Genomic DNA, 21,741 nt, shown 5'->3' on the forward strand with positions numbered 1-21,741 from the left:
AATAACTTTTAGGCACATCCACTGTGCAAAAACATTGCAATTACCACATTAGGACTTTGGAGGGGTTGAAAGGAAACTTGAATATACCCTGGATACCCCATAACACCACCACAATGTTTAAGGGAGATTGATATGGTAGAAATTGTATTTTTATACGGAAAAAAATAGCATTTACGGATTGAAAATGTGTACTATTTTTCTCATTTACAGACATAGAAAGGTTTAGGGACACTTGGAAACGTCCCGTGAACAAACATTACACCACTTACTAAAACATCTGCCCATTTCTAGTTGTTAATGTAGGTCTATCAATCCCATTTTTTCAGATGTTTTGGAAGCCATCTGATGTGTTTCCAGCACAAGCCATCAATAATCCACTTATACCTTTCCAAATAAAATACAAATATATTGAATAAATATTGATTTTTCATTCTGGGTATTGGCTATATATGTGTGTGCTTGATCTTGTGTTTTCTGAACTATGTAACTCATCTATCTGCTGATCATTTCCTCATAATCTCCCAGATGTCTTCTTTACGAAAATATACCACGTTTTTGCATGTCAGAATCATGCAATTACACATGACTAGCAGTTACTTTTGGGTTTGTCTATTTAGGCGTAAATCTACATTTTGCCAATACATTTAAGAGGTTAATTTCACATACTCAAACCTCAGTCGTCTGGATATATCTGGTGTACTTAAATCTTAAAGCTATAGATGTTGTCCTACTAACCCATTAGTTAAGACTCCTTATGTCATGCGTATAAAGGCTTTGTTATAATGCTTTCTGAATGCTACATAACACTACTGTAAGTAAAGTGATACCAAACTCAAATAAAAGGATGATTCCGCATCTCAATTGAGAAAACTATGATTCATAGATCAGATATATATGGATTCATAATGTAGAGACGTCTGTGTTGCTAGCCAATCAAATCAAACATTTTTTGACATATGCGCCGAATACAACAGGTGTAGTAGACCTTACCATGAAATGCTTACTTACAAGCCCATAACCAACAGTGCAGTTCAGGAAGAGTCACGTTAATAATAAAAAGAAACACAAGTCTCTGACCATTTTTGGGCCTTCCTCTGACACCACCCATTATATTGATCCTGGATGGCAGGTAGCTTGGCCCCAGTGATGTACTGGGCCATACGAACTACCCTCTATAGCACCTTAGATGCCGAGCAGTCGCCGTTCCAGGCGGTTATGCCACCAGTCAGGCAGGTTGCTCTCGATGGTGTAGCTGTAGAACTTTTTGAGGATCTGGGCACCCAATCACCTACACTGATTGAAGTTGATTTAAGAAGTGACATCAATAACGGATCATAGCTTTCACCTCGATTCACCTGGTCAGTCTATGTCATAGAAAGAGCACGTGTTCTTCATGTTTTGTATACTCAGTGTACTCACACGTACAGATGGATGTTGTGTTGTAGATATATGGTAGTAGAGCAGTGGCTGGAGGGCACAGCCTTAATGAGTTGTGAAATATGTTGTGTAATGTAATATAACTGTCTTAGTCTTGCTGGACCTCAGGAAGAGTACCTGCTGCCTTGGCAGAAGCTAATAGGGATCCATAATAAATACAAATTACAAAAAAATGTCCCAACTCATGTTTTGACAAATGAATGAGAACTTGCCTTCCCTCCCATTTGACCAAGGCCAATTGCATGTGATTGACAACTTAGAGATATGCTAACTGTGGATAACAGTCATACAAATTCAGCATGGCTGGCTAGCAAAGTAATTCACATTTCTTGGTAGCTAATCAAATGACACCTGCATCTCTAGCTGTAGTCACTGAAAAACATCCTCCCAGCAGATAGCTAGTTAAGCTCTGTGTTTTTAGTTAGCTAAATAAATATCCACAAAAATAGATAAGCCAGCCTATTAGCCACGTTATGACTGGCATTTGTGTGTTTTTGTCCAACATTTTGAGTAATTGAAACTGAAACGAAGGGCTGGAGGCAGCAATCAATATATCAGGCCAGCTGTGCTTTACAACCTAATATTCGTTGGACTACCAAGAAATGTATTGGTGAATTATCTATATTAATCATGTGTTGAATTGCATCCCTCTATTCTGCCAACAATACCTTATTCTACGTCATGGAAATTTGAGTCAAATAGAACCCTTTATAAAGTTGGATTTGTAGCATAAACTGGGAATTCAATATTTTGTACTGATATTATGATTTACTGTATGTTTCTGTCACGGATTCCCCCGATACTGCTGCTCATTCTGTTGTCCAGTTCCGGAGGTCTATGTCACCGGTCTTCTAAGCATCACCGAACTGGATCATTACCATTACTGGATCATAACCCTGGACTGTCAAGTCTATTTACGCACACCTGGTTCCCATTCCCCCTGATTAGTATGAGCCCTCTGTTCCCCATTGTCCTAGTTGATTATTGTTCCATGTCCTTTGGTCTTGTGAGTAATAATAATAATAATAATAATATATGCCATTTAGCAGACGCTTTTATCCAAAGCGACTTACAGTCATGTGTGCTCGGTTGTATCGGCTTGCGTGTTATCATGTTAGTGTGCATTTGTTATTACGGGTCTCGTCCCATGTATTTATTATAGATTTAACACCTTACTCTTTGTTTGGGTTACAGTCCTGTGTTATATACATCACCTTTCAAAAGTTTGGGGTCACATAGAAACGTCATTGTTTTTGAAAGAAAAGCACATTTTTTGTGCCTTAAAATAACATCAAATTGATCAGAAATAGAGTAATGTTAAAACCTCTTAGGGATAGGGCTGTCTACTGCCCCCGCTGGAGTAATTGCGTGCCCATGGTAAACATAATTATTTTTTGTCAAAAGTTGCTAATATATGCAAATAAAAAATATTATTGAATAGAAAACACTCTAAAGCTTTTAAAACCGTTTAAATTGTGTCTCTGTGTAAAGCAGAACTCTCAAAATATGCATTCTCCCAAACTATCTCTTCTCATCAGAAAACTTAGGCCACCTTTGACGTCATCACAGACACCCTCCACAAACAGTTACCGCTCCCAGAACAGTCTCCATGTGTTCAGCGTGTTCTCAGCTTTCAATGGGGCTTGTCATTGTGAGAATCGCCCGCTCGCGAGAGTTTGAGCACGCGGTATGCTCCCAGTCAATCAAAAACAGGTAAAGTCCTCTCTTTCTTCCAAGATCGATTGAACGGTGCCTGTGTTTCTGTTTGTTCTCAAAATTGCTGTACACCTTTATAACATGTTAAAGCTTGATTATGAAGTTAGTTTGACAAGTTAACTAGACATATAATATATAATTTCAACGTTTTGGTGCGCAACTACATCACTTCTGCGTAAATTTCGACCGAAATGTGGGTATTTTGAGAACCGAAAGACGTAGACTTGAAAACTAAACGCTGGTTTGGTAAGTATAATCCCTTCCAGGTCGTTTGATGGAAGAACAACAAAGGTAAGGGAATATTTAAGGTATTAATTTTGGGTTTCTGTCGACTCCAAGATAAAGGAGTCATCATGCTACTGTGGGAGCGCCGACTCCATATTATAGTCTAGTGAATGCAAAATGTAACGTTAAAATTAAATGTAACAATGCAATTGCATTTAGAAGAAGTGTATCTTGCTATACATATGTAAAACATGCATATTTAGTCAAAGTTTATGATGTGTATTCCTTGTTAGCTGACGTTATCTGCCGGGGCTATCGTCATTTCTCAGGACATTTGGGTAGCATTTTTTGAACGATGCATCATTGTAAACAGAGATTTATGGATATATGTAGCATATTATTGAAAAGAAATGAATGTACTGTGTAACATGTTATATTACTGTCATCAAAAGGTTAGTGAAATGATTTTTCTTTTAATCCTGCGTTTGTTGATTGCATATTTTTTCCTACTTGGCTATGCTAATGAGCTATGTCTGCAGTGGTGGTTTGACATAAATATGTGCTATGTTTTCACTGTAAAACATTTTAGAAATCTGACTTGCTGGCTAGATAAACAACTTGTTTATCTTTCATTTGAGCTATTTTACTTGTTAATGTGTGGAGGTTAAATATTTTTAGGAATATTTCTTGCGTTCCCTGCGCCACATTCCAGCTGGGGGGGTGGGGGCGCGTGTCCAATTACACATGTATAAGAACTGTATCAACATACTTTAGTCATATTTTATTATCATCATTTTTTTTAACTTGTGCATAAGGCATATGTTTTGTCCATTTGCAATATGATTTCATAGGGAATCAAAAGTCAAAGTCAAAAGTCACTCTTTTTTTGGGCCAAATGCCATAAGACATTTGACATGCTCAAAAATACTGCAGAAATGCTAAATTGAATGGCCTGATGAACACAGGATGGCCGGGCAGTGATAGTTGTTCCTTTCTGTTGCTCGTTGTGTTGACTTCATCATGTTCATTTTTACGTTTTCTCACTTTTGCAAATGCACGTGTATTTGCAATATGGTTCAATGGGCATTTACCATCATGAATTTATCGTGCTCAAAAATGAAGAGTCACCAGCAAGTCACCGTCCATCAGTCAATTAGATATCATTCTGACACCAAACTGATACAAACTGACACCAAACCCACTTTTTCCAACTCGTTTAGTAGGCAACTATCACATACTTCAGAGCTGGCCCAAAATTCACAACGCCATCTGTTCAAATCATAATAAAAACGTAAAACACGTAGTTACGTTCCAGCTGCGGGTCCAGTTCAGATGTCATGTGTAGGCCTAGCTGAGGCGACCCCGAATCCCAAGTTTCGGCTCGATAGGTCATTTGGTGTCCGAGCAAGACCCTAATTGGTGCTGAAAATCCACTTTTTTTCCATGACTTGCTATGGGGTCCTTGAATAAGCTATCAGACAGAAACGTTGGGGTCCGTCTATATGGCCCAAGACGGTCGCAATGCACCTAGTCTTGCGATTCTGGGACATTTCTAAATGTCGTCATTTCCGTGATGCAAAAATGAATTGAAGTCATTGCAAATGCACGAGGCTGTTTCTCGGTCCGAGAACCTTCTAGAGCCACGTAACTCACCACGCACTATCGACCTGAGGTCTAGAACAGGATGCTAAAGTTTCGGAAATCTAGGTCTGACGGTTCTTTAAAAGTTCCAACTAGGTTAACTAATGCAGGCACTGTCTGTCTGTACGCACCCCAATAAGTCCCTCCTTCCAAGATGTGTGTGTGTGTGATTTAGTTTTCCTTTGAAATTTTATGGGACAAATGACTGATTTACAGTTCATGGGGGTTGCCTAATCACATATATGAAGTTCTGGAAAGATCTGACTTTTTTAACCCCTCGAAACAGCACCTGAGACACCAATTATGGCACTTCCGGTTGGCACAGGAAGCTATAAGTCAACACATATCCTCATTGGGGTATGCTTTTACAGACTCCTGAGTTTTAAGTCTTTACGTTAAGAACTGACTGATTTACACAGGGTTGAATCCACTATTTCAATCAATGGATATACACTTTTAGGGAGATTTTAACCACTTCCGGTTGGTCCAGAAAGCTTAGAATCAACACAGGTAGACCTCATAGTGGCCTGATGGACTGTCACCGAAGACAGGTTCATAAAGCATTCATAACCCACATAGGCTTCAGGTTGAATTTAGAGGTGCAGGCAATGTATTCCTATGGGGAGAGAAGTCAATGCAAACTGTTTGATGTAAAGACCTTTTAACTGGTAAGGGTTAATGCCACACGGTCAAAGTTAGGCTTTCACGGATCAGGAGGACCTCAGGTACGTACCTGAGGTCGAATTGTGCTTCTCACCCTAACGGTTCTCTCACTGTCACCCAAAAGCAAATGACATTGAGGTCCAGGCTTCATTTTGGGCCTACTTACTTTCAAGGTCGCTGCACTCAGAGCGAGCAACGGTCAAGCGGGGCGTCTCTTTGAACTCGGCACAGTCTGGAGACTATGGTGATGCCATTTTTAGTGTTGATTGCAGAATGCCATTTTGGTGATGGTCCCTCTCCGTTTAAACATATTGAAAATGTACAAAAGTCAACTAGCAAGTCAGTGTCCATCAGTCAATTAGATGTCATTCTGACACCAAACTGATACCAATTGACACCACACCCACTTTTTCCAACTCATTTAGAAGCCAACTATCACATATGTCAGAGCAGGCCCTTAATTCACAGCGCCTTCAGTTTAAAACATACTAAAAACGTAAAACACATAGTTATGTTCTAGCTGCGGGTCCAGTTCGGACATTATGTGTAGGCCTATGTGAGGCGACCCCAAATCCCGAGTTTCGGCTCGATAGGTCCTTCGGTGCCCGAGTAAAACCCTAATTGGTGCTGAAAATCCACTTTTTTCCATGCCTTGCTATGGGGTCCTTGAATGAGCTATCGGACAGAAACGTTGGGGTCCGTCTCTATGGTCCGAGCCGGTTTCAATGCACCTAGTCTTGTGTCTCTGAGACTTTTCAAAATGTCGTCATTTTCGTAATGGTCAAAATGAATTGAAGTCATTGCAAATGTACGAGGCTGTTTCTCGGACTGAGAGGCTTCAAGAGCCACCTAACTCACCACGCACTATCGACCTGAGGTCTAGCACAGATTTCTAAAGTTTCAGAACTCTAGTTCTGACGGTTCTTTTTTAGCTCGAACAAAGCTAACTCTTGCAGGCACTGTCTGTCTCTACGTACCCCAATACGTCCCTCCTTCCAAGTTGTGTGTGTGTGTGATTTAGTTTTCCTGTGAAATGTTATGGGAAAAATGACTGATTTACAGTTCATGGGGGTTGCCTAATCACACATATGAAGTTTTGGACAGATCTGACTTTTTTAACCCTTCGAAACAGCCCCTGTGACACCAATTATGGCACTTCCGGTTGTCACAGGAAGGTATAAGTCAACACATATACTCATCGGGGTATACTTTTACAGAATCCTGAGATTTTCACAGGTTTGAATGCACTATTTCTATCAAACTGCAGGTAGGGTATGGATATACACTTTTAGGGTGATTTTAACCACTTCTGGTTGGTCCAGCAAGCTTAGAATCGACACAGGTAGATCTCATAGTGTCCTGATGGACTGTCATCGAAGACAGGTTCATAAGGCATTCATAACCCACATAGGCTTCAGGTTGAATTTAGAGGTGCAGGCAATGTATTCCTATGGGGAGAGAAGTCAATGCAAACTGTTTGATGTAAACACCTTTTAACTGGTAAGGGTTAATGCCACACGGTCAAAGTTAGGCTTTCACGGATCGGGAGGACCTCAGGTACGTACCTGAGGTCGAATTGTGCAGAATGCCATTTTGGTGATGGTCCCTCTCCGTTTAAACATGTGGCAAATGTACAAAAGTCAACTAGCAAGTCGATGTCCATCAGAGCGAGCTACGGTCAAGCGGGGCATCTCGTTGAACTCGGCATGGCCTATAGAATATGGAAATGCCATTGCAGGCTCTGTGTGTCTTTAAGCACCGCACTTTTTCACTCCATCCTTGCTGTGTGTGTGTGTCTGTGTGTGTGTGTGTGTGTGAGAGAGAGGTTTTCTTTGACATCTGTTAGTAGAAATGACTGACTTACAGTTCATGGGGGTTGCATAATCACACATATGAAGTTTTGAAAAGATCTGACCTTTTTAACCCTTGGAACCAGCCACAATGACACCATTTAAGGCACTTCCGGTTGGCACAGGAAGCTATAAATAAACACATATCCTGATTGGGGTATGCCGTTACAGAATCCTAAGTTATAAGTCTTTATGTTGAGAACTGAGTTATTTACGGAGGGTTTAGTGAGTGTGTGTTATTTCAGAAAATCATAGAAAATCACAGAAATCTCGCAGAGCTCCACAGCACAGTTTAAAAAGATTTGTATGAACACCCTGCAACTGGATCTGTAACTGTCTTAGTTTTTTCAATCTTTGAACATCACCAATTTGTCATTGTACGATTTCTCTTAAATGACGATAGATAAATGGCTGGTTCTTTTTTTATTGACACCGGAGGCTCCTTGACTTTGACGTGAAGCGGAAAAATTATTTCTCTATTTTCATTTTGGACCTTTAATCCCAGAGAAATGGCCATAACTCAAAAACCGTTAAGGCCTAGACGCCATCTCGTTCGGGGCCAACTGCCCATTATGCCAAACCTATGCTCACCAAGTTTCGGCTTCTAAATATTTTCCGTTTTGGAGATAAGGCCCCGTCGTGATTCGTGATGTTTTGTACATTTGCAATATGATTGCTTATGCCCTCTTGTGGGATTTTCCGGGACAGCGGAAAAATGACCAAAATTGGATTATTTTATAAAACGGAAACCGAATGTCCGAGAAAGTTTGTTTGATGACTTGCCGCACGGCCCTGCCGCACGGCCCGACGCCGACCGCAAATTTTACAAACGTTTTCGGACGTCTAGTAAGGGGCCGTACATTTCCAATATGGACTTTCTCACTAACCATACAGCAAATGTCAAAATGTTCCCTTAAGGTATGTTAGTTCACAGCAGTATCAGGGGTTTCACCTCTGATAATATCTTGCTAGCTATGACGCCATTTTGTGCTAAAGGTGACATGAGTGTTGCCAGATATAAAAACACCTCTTCACCTCTTTTGAGGTTCAAGCTAATGCTTCCATTGCCTGACTTTCAGTCTGTATTACTGCTTGTACTTGTCGGTAGTATGGAATGTACTTGTAGCACTCATGGTGATGGGCAGATTGTATGCTACCCAATATGCATGTAAGCGTACGTGCACCTACATGTGTTTATGCCTCTGTGTATCTTTTACCTGTTGCAGTCAACATGCAGCAATAGGTGTGTAGCGCTGATGGAGAGGGCTATCTTGTGCCACTGGCCGTCGGCTAGTCGGTAGGGGAAGGACTCTGAACGAGGCTTGCCTTTGTAGCTGTAGTGGTATCGGATCTCCTCCCTCAGGCCACTGCTCTCCAGCTCAAAGTAACTGCAGCGGAGGAGAGGACAAAGGTTATAGGTAGAGTTCAGAGATCATTGAAGCACTTAAAGCCCCTGAGCAATATGGAGAAGGCTTTAGCTTGGGGATATGAGGCGATGCAATGGGGGAATGTGGTGTGATAATATTCAACATACATATATTCACTGTATGCAATATATTTGTAAAGGCAACAATAATATATTTAACCAAACCACACCATTACAGTCAGGGGTGATTGGCATCTTGGAGCTGTTTGTTATCATAATGCCAGCATTAAAACATGTGAATAGTCTTTATCTCAAAAAGCAAGAGAAAACCAAGCCAGATAATAACGCACACAGCAAAATAATAATACAAATAATCTAAAAAACATTCAAGGTTCGACTGACAAGAGAAGATGAAAAAAGAGAAAAGAACAGGAGAGAAAAGAACCAAAGAAAACAGAAAAGGTCGGAAGAGAACTGATGAGAAGTGTCTGCTGCCTGTCTGAAGAAGAAAATTAAAAAAGGACAGCAGGAGACGTGCAGAGGTAAATCAGAAGAGGGAGTCAGCTCCCAGAGGAAAATTCTGTAGGAGTGTGTCTCTAAACCTGTCCAGCATTGCACACACAGGGAGGAGCGGCACCATAAACCTTCAATTGGGCGTAATGACCCAAGCCCAGAAATCTCCTTACCCCCATACAGCCCCTGCCCTCCCCAAACTGTCACTCGGGCACTGATCAGCCACGCTAAATTAAGATCCAGGCGGCCACAGCCAGCACCCAGGGAACCGTAGCCAGCCAGCCGTGACATTTCTGTTTCCTCAAAAACTGCTGCACACTGGCCCCTCGAAACAACCCCCAGCTTCCTGTGTCCAACCCCCAGACTCCACCACACATGCAAATGCACATATGTACGCACACACACACCACATATGCACATATACACACACAGTGTCCCAACTCACGCACACACACATCAGCCCAGACAGGTCCCATCCATATTCATGCCCAGTGAGGGTACAACCAACCCACTCTGTAGAATACCAAGTAAGGCTCCGTTCTGGGAAGCCCTCTCCCAATTCTCAGTTCATCGAAAAACTAAGAACAGCTTGTGATAACTTTACCAGACAGCACTGGCATGTGACATGCGGAAATAGCATGTATATGGCCATGGTTTCAATGGGCTGTGGATCAATGAAGGGACATTAACTCAAATGTGGCGTGAATTAACAAAGTTGAAAACCCTTAAAAGCATGTGTCCGCGTCACAAATAGAAGCCTATTCCCTATATAATACACTATTTTTGCCATATGGGCTTTGGTCAAAAGGAAGTATGCTTAATAGGAAAGAGTGGGTGAACCTGTTCCCACTGCAATGTTCAGGAGCTGTTCAAGAGAAACAGACAGACAAACAGGTACAGACAGACAGTTGGCAGTGACAGCTTCAAAAGCCTTCATTGCCTCTTATTAATTTAAATCACACCCGGTGCAACTATGTAAACCGTGACATAACCCATGCCAGTGGACAACCAACCAACACCCACTCTTCAATGTTTAAGAGCCACCATTAAATCAACACATCCACTCTGTACCCAGGCAACTGCCACCTTTAAGTGATCACCAACCTCGTTGCTGGGCATTACAACGAACATTCACATGCATCCAAGTCTACCGACATTTTCATTAGCGGCTGGAATCTTTTCATAAAGTGATTAATCAAAACCAGAACCTCCCTAATCCAGGTTTCTGTTGTCCCTTTACAATACGAGCTGTTTGTAAATAGAGTATATTCATACACAAGGACAGTGGGCTAAATTTGTGATGTCTTAATTACGGGATGTGATGTCTTATTAACCAGATTGCAACCAGGTATAAACACATTTTTCGCTATCAAGACATCTTGGGAAAGATATAATATTTTGCTTATCTGGTTGCTACACAGACGTTAGCAAAACTTACTACTTCTTAGAGATAGGAGTCTTGTCAACAGAACAACTGTAAATCATGTAGTGCCATGTGTCATAATCACAGATTTGGTCTTATATTGGCTGAAAGCTTAAATTCTTGTTAATATAACTCCACTGTCCAATTTACAGTAGCTATTACTGCAAAAAAATCCATACTATTGTTTGAGGAGAGCTCAAAACAACAAAACACTTTTTTTCCCACTGTGACAGGTTTGATAACCAGTATACAACCTGACTATGATGTCATAAAATATCTTATCTCTGAAACCCAGAATGGAAATCTCGCGGCAGCTACTTGATTAAATTCTGGGGGGAGATATACGAGAAAAGATACTAGAACGAGGAGCGGAAGCATGGTGGTAATTGACCCTAGAGATCTTCTCAGGTCCTTTTTTAATATACTTCCATGTTGCCTTAATCAACAAACTGTATCTTACCTAAAAACTTTCTAAACGTCAAATTTTTAGCATGAACAGATTATCGCATGAAATGTACGTCGTGATTATCAGCCAAAGAGCTGATTCCAACTGACTTTCTTCAACTGACCCTTCTTTTAAGATGTCGAAAAGCTGTTGCGTAACATTTTGTTTGAACAATATCAGGAGAAAAGAACACCAAATTAAGTTGTATCAACTGCCCAACAACCAGGTTGACCGTAATCATTGGTAGTGGAAAGACATAGGAAGAGAGATCATGATACAGAAAGCAGTGAAGCATCTAGTAAAGAGGGCCAAGCTAGGAAGCAAGAGTAATGATGTGTTGGAGTGGAAAGTGGTGATAGTGTTTGATGAGACCACAGGGCTTCACTTACACCCTATCTCACTAAATAATGCTGTAGAGAAAGAAGTGAAATGAGCTTGGGTCAATGGAAATGGTAGACTGTTAATATTGTGTGGTAGCCAGGCTCAGCAAGAAAATATTCTGAAAATGTAAAGCTTAATGGAAAAAAGATTAAAAGCCATGTCCCTGGTGCTTATGCTAGATTGAGGGGAGTCATCACTGGAGTCCCAATATCTATGTCCAGAGATGATCTGAAGTGAGGTAAGAGTGATTGAGACCAAAAGGTTGATCAGTAGGAAAGAGGGTCAAAGAAGTGAAAGCTTATCAGTGATTCTGAGGTTTGAGAAAGTCTTGCCTGGAAAAGTACAGCCTGTTAGGGATGCTGCGAATTTTCGCAGCTTTTTGTTAAAAATCTCGCAACATTTCAACATCCTGCTACTCATGCCAGGAATATAGTATATGCATATGATAAGTATGTGTGTATAGAAAACACTCTGAAGTCTCTAAAACTGGTTAAATCATGTCTGCGGCTATAACAAAACCTGTTTAGGAGTAAAAATCCCAAAGAAAACTGTTCACCAAAAACACAAAAAAAATATTCATCTGCCAGTCTATGTATTGTCTATGGCGATAGAAAATAGATGTCGCCAGTACTGGCATTTCATTGCATGTTTATCCTTGGTGGGATGACGTATAGGCACTTCCTGTCTTGGGGTACACCGAGGAAGTTATGAAAGTGAAAAAATGGACGATGATTTCAAGACTTGCTGCTATCGAATACAGATCGCCCCGTGATCAATTTTATAGATTATTAATGTTTATTAATACCTAAAGTTGGTTTACAAAAGTAGTTTGAAGTGATTTCTAAAAGTTTATAGGCAACTTTTTAATTTAAAAAAATTACGTTGCTGATAGAGGAATTTTAAATTCCCTTATGTTTTATTGCCAAAACCAATTAAATTCGCACTCATTTCTAATTCATGATAAGTTGTAAGTTTATCATTTGCATGAATTAGCAAGAGACCAGTCTTAAAAAACAAGTTCAGCATTTATTCTTGATGAGTACTGACCCAAAATACAAAGAACATTACATTTTAAATCTGAAGAAGACATAAAATGACGTCATCAGTTACACCCCCCTCTCCCAGTCTTACAATGGCGTAGTATTCGGTCCTGGAGATAGTTTCACTCCCCTCATAAACTGCATTCCAACCTGCCTAAAGGATATACTTCTCTCTGCTAATGGAATCCAACCAAAACATTCTTATCTGTTTGAAGTACTATCTTATCTCTGCTTTAAAACTTTCCCAGGAGACACAGACACAATTAATTTCTGCTTACATTTTCAGTAACAGTACAATTAAGAACCCATACTTTTCAAATCATAATATAATAGTATTAGCATGAATGGTTCTAATCATTAAAGTATACATAATTGATCATCTAAACTATATTTTCCTCTATCAGTTGCGTCTTGTAAAGGTGAATTTTCCTGGATCAGACGGCCTTCATAAATTGACATTTTGGGTACACAATGACGGATTTAATCGGGAAAAAGACCCAATTGTGATGTTTATGGGACATATAGGAGTGCCAACAAAGAAGCTCGACAAAGGTAATGAATGTTTTACATTTTAATTCGGCGTTTTGTGTAGCGCCGGCTACCGCTAATTATTTTCTTTAGGTCTCGTTCAGGTATTTCGGGGGGGGGTGCATGCTATCAGATAATAGCTTCTCATGCTTTCGCCGAAAAGCATTTTACAAATCTAACATGTTGGCTAGATTCACAACAAGTGTAGCTTTAATTGAGTACCTTGCATGTATGTTTTAATGAAAGTCGGAGTTTTATCGAGTACTACAGTTGGTGCTCTGAAATTTCCGCTGATTCAGCTGTAAAAGGATTCCTTAGTTCCTTAGCTGCTCTGTTCTGTCCCAGCAAACGACTCAACCAACAACATCCCACATCCAGTGTATGCATGTGTGAATGCTAAGTTAAAAATGAGAGTGCTACAAATCTTTTTAAAAGCGATGAGAAGTTTTTTTTTCTGATCTTTATTTTTTTATTTTAGTTGTTTGCACTGTGGTGTTTTAAATGCCAAAGAATGGGACATGAAGCTGCTCAGTGTAAAGGAAAGAAAAGATGTGCCAAGGGTGGAGGGGCACATGATTATGGTGAACGTGAAGGTTAAGAGCAGTAATTGTGGGGGAGAACACAGTGCAGCATTTGGTGGATGCCAGGTACAGAGAGAGGCTAGAGAGGCTCAGAGATATAGGATCAGTCAGGAAATTTCATATGCAGAGGACGGAAACAGATTGGTAGAACTACAGTGCGGACTGATGGATCCTACATGGATGTACCTGTAGTAAGTGGACCTACTGTCGGGGCTGGTGCTTCTGATGGTTCTGGCATGGTTTCGAGGCCCGTTCAGAAATCTTGTGCTCATGAATGTGTGGCGTCAAAGGCCGCTTTTATTTGTAAGACTATCAGTAGGACTTGGGTTGTGGAAAGCAGAAATTACAGGTTGAAGGTTGTTGTGGAGACTACAAAAGAGATATTGGGGGTAACAGATGTTAATGTTGAAATGGTTGTTAAGATGCTGAGCAATCCTAAGCGTGGAGTGTTTCAGCATGATATACTGTATCATGCCAGAAACCATTCTTGACGTCACACAGTTTGAATACTCTTGCTTTGACAGGTCCGGTAAGATGTCATGTATTGTTGGGACAGGAAAGTAACTTATCTTTAGTGCTTGCTTAGTTGTCTGGGGTCTACACATACAGTTGGAGTCATTAAAACTAGTTTTTAAACCACTCCACAAATTTATTGTTAACAAACTATGGTTTTGGCAAGTCGGTTAGGACATCTACTTTTCTGCATAACACAAGTAACTTGCCCAACAATTCTTTACAGACAGAGTATTTCACTTATAATTAACAGTTGTGCCTTTAAACAGCTTGGAAAATTCCAGAAAATGATGTCATGGCTTTATAAGCTTCTGGCTAATTGACATCATTTGAGTCAATTGGGGGTGTACCTGTGGATGCATTTCAAGGCCTACCTTCAAACTCAGTGCCTCTTTTCTTCACATCATGAGAAAATCAAAAGAAATCAGCCAAGACCTCAGACATTTTTTTGTAGACATCCACAAGTCTGGTTCATCTGGTTCAATTTCCAAACGCCTGAAGGTAGCAGGTTCATCTGTACAAACAATAGTAAGCAAGTATAAACACCATGGAACCACACCGCCATCATATCGCTCTGGAAGGAGACACGTTCTGTCTCCTAGAGATGAAAGTACTTTGTTGCGAAAAGTGCAACTCAATCTCAGAAAAACAGCAAAGGACCTTGTGAAGATGCTGGAGGAAACAGGTACAAAAGTATCTATATCCACAGTAAAACAAGTCCTATGTTGACAGAAACCTGAAAGGCCGCAAGGCAAAGAAGAAGCCACTGCTCCAACATCTCCATAACAAAGCCTAACTACGGTTTGCAACTGGACATGGGGACAAAGATGTACTTTTTGGAGAAATGTCCTCTGGTCTGATGAAACAAAAATAGAACTGTTTGGCCATAATGACCATCATTACGTTTGGAGGATAAAGGGGGAGGCTTGCAAGCCGAAGAACACCATCCAAACCGTGAAGCATGGGGGTGGCAGCATCATGTTGCGGGACTGCTTTGCTGCAGGAGGCACTTCACAAAATAGATGACATCACGAGGAAGTAAAATGATGTGGATATATTGAAGCAACATCTCAAGACATCAGTCAGGAAGTTGCTAGGCCGTCATTGAAAATAAGAATTTGTTCTTAACTGACTTGCCTAGTGAAATAAAAGGTAAAATAAAATTACACGCACCTGGTTCCCATTACCCCTGATTAATATGTTATACGGTGGCAATAAAAAGTATGTGAACCCTTTGGAATTACCTGGATTTCTGCATAAATTTGACATAAAATCTGATCTTCATCTAAGTCACAAAAATAGACAAACACACTGTGCTTAAACTAAAAACACACAAATCATTGTATTTTTCTTGTCTATATTGAATACATAATTTAAACATTCTGTAGGTTGGAAAAAGTATGTGATCCCCTAGGCTAATGACTTCTCCAAAAGCTAATTGGAGTGATGAGTCAACTAACCTGCAGTCGAATCAATGAGACGAGATTGGAGATTTTGGTTAGAGTTGCCCTGCCCCTTAGAAAACAGTCACAAATTTTGCATTGCCTGATGTGTTGCATTGCCTGATGTGAACCATGCCTCAAACAAAAGAGATCTCAGAAGACCTAAGGTTAAGAATTGTTGCCTTGCATGAAGCTGGAAATGGTTACAAAAATATCTCTAAAAGGCAGTCCACGGTAAGCCAAATTGTCTATCAATGGAGAAATGTCAGCACTGTTGCTACTCTCCCTAGTAGTGGCCATCCTGCAAAGACGACTGCAAGAACAGAGTGCAGAATGCTCAATGAGGTTAAGAAGAATCCTAGAGTGTCAGCTGAAGAAATACAGAAATCACTGGAAGATGCTATCATCTCTGTTGACGAGTCTACGATATGTAAAACACTAAACAAGAAAGGTGTTCATGGGAGGACACCATGGATGAAGCCACTGTCTAAAAAAACCATTGCTGCACGTCTGAAGTTCGCAAAAGAGCACTTATTGTAAGAGTAGGGGTGTTAACCCTGGTGTCCTGGCTAAATGAATCACCTAATTCATCACCAGCCTACAATTGGCTCATTCATCCTCCTCTCCCCTGTAACTATTCCCCAGGTTGTTGCTGTAAATGAGAATGTGTTTTCAGTCAACTTACCTGGTAATATAAATAAAACAGTTTGAGGCTGCTTTGCTGCCTCAGGGCCTGGACAGCTTGCTGTCATTGATGGAAAAATACATTTTTAAGTTAATCAAGACATTTTGCAGGAGAAGGTAAGGCTATCTGTCTGCCAATTGAAGCTCAGCAGGACAACAACCCAAAAGACAGAAGTATAATCAACAACAGAATGGCTTGAACAGATGAAAATACATCATGGAGTGGCCCAGTCAGTCCTGATCTCAACCCGATTGAGATGCAGTTTGGTAGAGAGGAATGGTCAAAAAATCCTCCTGACCATTGTGCAGGTCTGATCCGCAACTACAGAAAACGTTTGGTTGAGGTTGTTGCTGCCAAAGGAGGGTCAGCCTATTATTAAATCCAAGGGTTCACATACTTTTTCCAACCTGAAATGTGAATTTACACAGTGAGTGTGTTCAATAAAGACATGAAAAATGTAAATAGTTTGTGTTATTAGTTTAAGCAGACTGTGTTTGTCTATTGTTGTGACGTAGACGAAGATCAGATAAACATTTTATGACCAATTTATGCAGAAATCCAGGTAATTATGAAGGGTTCACATACTTCTTCTTCCCACTGTATATGTGCCCTCTGTTCCTCATTGTCCTTGTCGGTCATTGTTGCCATGTTCGTTGGTCCTGTGAGTACCTGTGCTGTTGCATTGGCTCCGATGCACGCGTATTTGTGCACTTGTTTTTCGTGTCTAGTCCCGTGTATTATTTAGAGGTTTACACCTCGCTCTTTTGTTTGAGTGGAGAAAATAAAAATCCCTATTAGGTATTCCTGCGCCTGTCTCCAATCATTAGACAATGTGACAATTACCTTGAATTGTTTTACTGTTCTACATATCTCCATATATGCATATTTGTCTGTCAGGTTATCCTCTCTTCGCAGTCTCTCTCTAAGATGTAAGTTGTATGTGAACAAACAATTCTGTCACAGATCAATGAGTCTTTAATATCACCAAAATTGCATGTACTGGCTAGGACATTGCATGTACTGGCTAGGACTTACATATTTATAATACCTCTCAACAGTCTTGTAAAATGTTTGGTTGCAATGCATGTCTAATGCATCAACAAGCTACTTCACTGTCCTCCTCGCCGACATTAAACACATTGTTTCACAGAGCCCCCTACCCCCAGTGGAGGAAAAAGTACCCAATCGCCATACTTGAGTAAACTTAAAACTTCAAAGAAAATGACTCAAGTAAAAGTAAAAGTCACCCAGTAAAATACTACTTGAGTAAAAGTCTAAAAGTAATTGGTTTTAAATGTAATTTCTAAAATATACTGAAGTATCAAAAGTAAAAGTATAAATCATTTCACATTTCTCATATTAAGCAAACCAGACGGCAACATTTTCTTATTTGTTTTTTAATTACGGATAGCCAGAGTCACACTCCAACACTCATACAGAATTTACAAACAAGGTATGTGTGTTTAGTTCATCCACCAGATGGCAGTAGGGATGACTAGGGATGTTCTCTTGATAAGTGCGTGAATTGCAATATTTTCCAGTCCTGCTAACCATTCAAAATGTACTTTTGGGTCTCTGCGAAAATATATGAGTAAAAAGTATATTTTATTTATGAATGTAGTGAAGTAAAAGTAAAAGTTGTCAAAAATATAAATGGTAAAGTCCGGATACCCTCAAAAACAACTTAGTTATTACTTTACTTTCCAATGGATATGAGAACATTTTTTACTTTCACAGTCTCCTCTGCATCTGCTAGTGTAAAGATTCAGGTAGAGTGTAAACTCCTCTTTCCACGATTTCCAGCTCTTCACCAGGTTGTTTGTGTCCAAGTATAATGTTGATGGTGGTTGTAATCCAAGTGCACTCTCCATCTTGCAACACAGTTTTTCTCTGCCTTCAGCTGCTTTGGAGGCCTTCTTGCTAGCTAGCTACTTAGCTTACTTAGATAGTCACTTCCAAGTTTGATACTCAGTCTCTCAATGGCAAAAGTAATTTTTCTGCCGACAACTTATCTCCGCTGTCACCATGTTTCATATCTGTTTTGTCTCCAATCTTAGACTGTACAGAATGGATGGTTAAAGTATTGTCACGCCTTGGTCTTAGTATTTTGTGTTTTCTTTAATTATTTGGTCAGGCCAGGGTGTGACATGGGTTTATGTTGTTGTATTTCGTATTGGGGTTTTTGTATTATTGGGATTGCGGCTGAGTAGGGGTGTTGTATGGGCTTGGCTGCCTGAGGCGGTTCTCAATCAGAGTCAGGTGATTCTCGTTGTCTCTGATTGGGAACCGTATTTAGGTTGCCTGGTTTCGCTTTGTATTTCGTGGGTGATTGTTCCTGTCTCTGTGTAGTTTCACCAGATAGGCTGTAATAGGTTTCACTGTCATGCAGGTGAAAGAGGACCCAAAAGCGACTTGGCGAAAACAGAGTCTTTAATCCAGTAAAGTAATTACAAACAAAAAAAAACAACTTTCACTCGAAATGACGAGGACAAGCTGGAGACTCGATCTTGAACAGCAGGTGAACAGCAGGTTGCCTCGGGAAGGCACTTGAACCAGGCAGACTCAGACACCTGCTCACCACGCAGCATCTGAGGAAAACACGACACGACAGGGCGATACACAATCACAGCACGGTGAATTCTAAACAAGGAACCGACAGGACAGGAACGGAACACAAAGGAAGAAATAGGGACTCTAATCAGGGGAAAGGATCGGGAACAGGTGTGGGAAGACTAAATGATGATTAGGGGAATAGGAACAGCTGGGAGCAGGAACGGAACGATAGAGAGAAGAGAGAGCGAGAGAGTGAGAGAGGGAGGGGGAGAGAGAGGGATAGAAAGAGGGAAAGAACCTAATAAGACCAGCAGAGGGAAACGAATAGAATGGGGAGCACAGGGACAAGACATGATAATAAATGACAAACATGACATTCACATTCCGTTTGTTGCTTTGTATTTTGTATCGTTATTTCATGTGTCACTTTTTCTATTAAAGTCATGAGTAACCTCTACGCTGCATTTCGGTCCGACTCTCTTTCTACAAACGAAGAACGCCGTTACAAGTATTTCCTCTGCTTAACTATTATTTATTAATGGTCAACATTTCAGCACCAATACATGCATGCTGCTCACTGAAGTAGGAACAAGTATTGCACACAGTGTCCCCACTGCAACACATAACAATAATATTGTTACAACCCCGACAGGACCTGGAAAATCAATACCCAAGCCGATTTGGAGGATCTAAAGTTGTCCAGATCCAACCCGAAACATGTCAGAGCTGAGAGAGACCCAAATGGATCTGAAACGTAAAAATCAGGGTTTTTTTCAAGCGCAAGCCAGCAAAAATGTTTTGACTTGTCTGGTAGTGATGTTTCACATCTTCATTTTCTTTTTTCTAAAATAATGGATTTATGGTTAACAGCTTAGTATTTTCATAATGACATCTCTATAGTTAGATGGAGAATATTATTTAGGTATTCAGAAATGTTTACCACATATTTGAAAGGGAGGATTTTGTATGTGATGATTGCGTGCCAGACTGACAGCAGCGCATAATTCGGGTTAGTCCGTAACTAGGGCTTTAAAGTGCGACCAAACATGCAATCAAATATTTAGTTGTGCGACGGAGAGTTTTATTTTGGGAGCAACATGCAGAAAACTATTCAATCCATAACAATATTTTGCTTCAACACTCTTCTCTACAATGCTCAAACAAGACAGGCTATACGAAATCAACCAGATATTAATTGTTGTGATTAGGCTTTGCTTTACCTCAACCTCCGATAGAGTCCTCTCACTTACTCCTGTGGCTGCCTAGGCCATAAACAAAGCCCCGATGGCCGTCGCCTGTCACTGATCAGGCACACAGACAGTTGTGCCTGTTTCTCTCAGTATGCAATCAACAGATACTTCCAAAACAACAAGGATGATGGAAATGAATCCACATATGTTTTCTCTAATATAATATTAGTTTGTGTGTCTTTATCTCAGCATAACGCACGTTAGTTCATCTAAGGAAGCTGGCATGTGCCTAAATAATGCTAATCGCTAATGCTAATCTCTCACTAGCTAGCTAAATGCGTTTTATCTAAATGCACTAGCTATGACAAAGCCAACATTAGCTCTAATACAGGTTTCTACCAATGGTTCTGTAAATGGAAGTTGCTGAAGTTTCAATCACGTGAGGGTGAAATACAGTAAATAGACAGGCTTGTCAGGGATTGTTTGGCGAGTAATCTATTTTGTTTTGCCTTTATTTAACTAGGCAAGTCAATTAAGAACAAATTCTTATTCACAATACAAGCCAAATACAATCCAAACAAGCCAAACCCGGATGACGCTGGGTCAATTGTGCGCCTCCCTATGGGACTCCCAATCACGGCCGGATGTGATACAGCCTGGATTCGAATCGGAGACTGTAGTGACGCCTCTTGCACTGAGATGCAGTACTTAGATCACTGTGCCAGTCGGGAGCTCAACATATGGCCTCCAGTAGAATCTACACAGTGGTGAGAAAAGAATGGAGACTAATTTATCAGAGAAAGAAGGTGCCAATAGCATGGCTAAGCAGTCTAGGTAAAAAATAAAATGAAAAAAGATGGACAAAATGAAGCTGAGTATTGAAAAAGGAATGATTAGTAAAGTTGACAGTTTGCGTAAATATTTAGATAAAGCCATTCAGGATTGTCATACAGCTTTGCTTACTCAACTGGAGAATAATAACAAGCAGCTACAAGACCACATAGCTCTTGAAGTTGGACGTCTGGAGTCCGGTATAGAATTCCTAGAATCTGGGAGAATAGGCGCTGCCAAAACAACAAAGTTCGACCCAGACGTGTCTATCATCTTGGCAGGACTGCCTAATTTCCAAAGTAAACCAGTTGATATCGGTAGGCCTAGGCTGTGAAACTGAGGTGATTGTAGTTGAGAGGATGAGGGAGAGAGGGAAAGGTCCCGGGGTTGTGAAGGTGGAGTGTCGGTCCGTAGAGGAGAAAGTGGCTCTGTTACGGGAAAAAACTAAATCTGCGAGATCATCGTGATTATAATAAAGTCTTCCTTCGATCAGCCAAGTCCCACACCAATAGCCTCACACCGATCGCCTCACAGAACTGAAAGGACTATTTTGTCACTGGAAGCGGACAGGTCATGAAACAAGATCAACCAGAGGGACAACGCGGACAAGGACATGGGGTGGACAGACCTACTACATACTGAGTGGCTTCCCATCCCCTACGAGATTTTATTTCAATAGCACATTGGAATGTTAATGGATGGACTACCTAGAACAATA

The 21,741-nt window shown here is 40.5% G+C and overlaps 1 protein-coding gene across 2 annotated transcripts in view; it reads right to left on the minus strand.

The window, feature by feature from the left end:
- The window catches only part of LOC124035930 (protein kinase C-binding protein NELL1-like), a 467,070-nt gene that overhangs the window by 339,888 nt on the left and 105,441 nt on the right, over window positions 1–21,741 (minus strand). For both annotated transcript variants that reach the window (XM_046349864.1, XM_046349863.1), the window contains exon 4: window positions 8,750–8,920. In XM_046349864.1, the coding sequence (XP_046205820.1) occupies window positions 8,750–8,920 (171 nt within the window). The remainder of the gene's footprint in view (window positions 1–8,749; window positions 8,921–21,741) is intronic.

The sequence above is a fragment of the Oncorhynchus gorbuscha genome, linkage group LG05 (genome assembly GCF_021184085.1).
Source record: "Oncorhynchus gorbuscha isolate QuinsamMale2020 ecotype Even-year linkage group LG05, OgorEven_v1.0, whole genome shotgun sequence".
NCBI classification, from domain to species: Eukaryota; Metazoa; Chordata; class Actinopteri; order Salmoniformes; family Salmonidae; genus Oncorhynchus; species Oncorhynchus gorbuscha.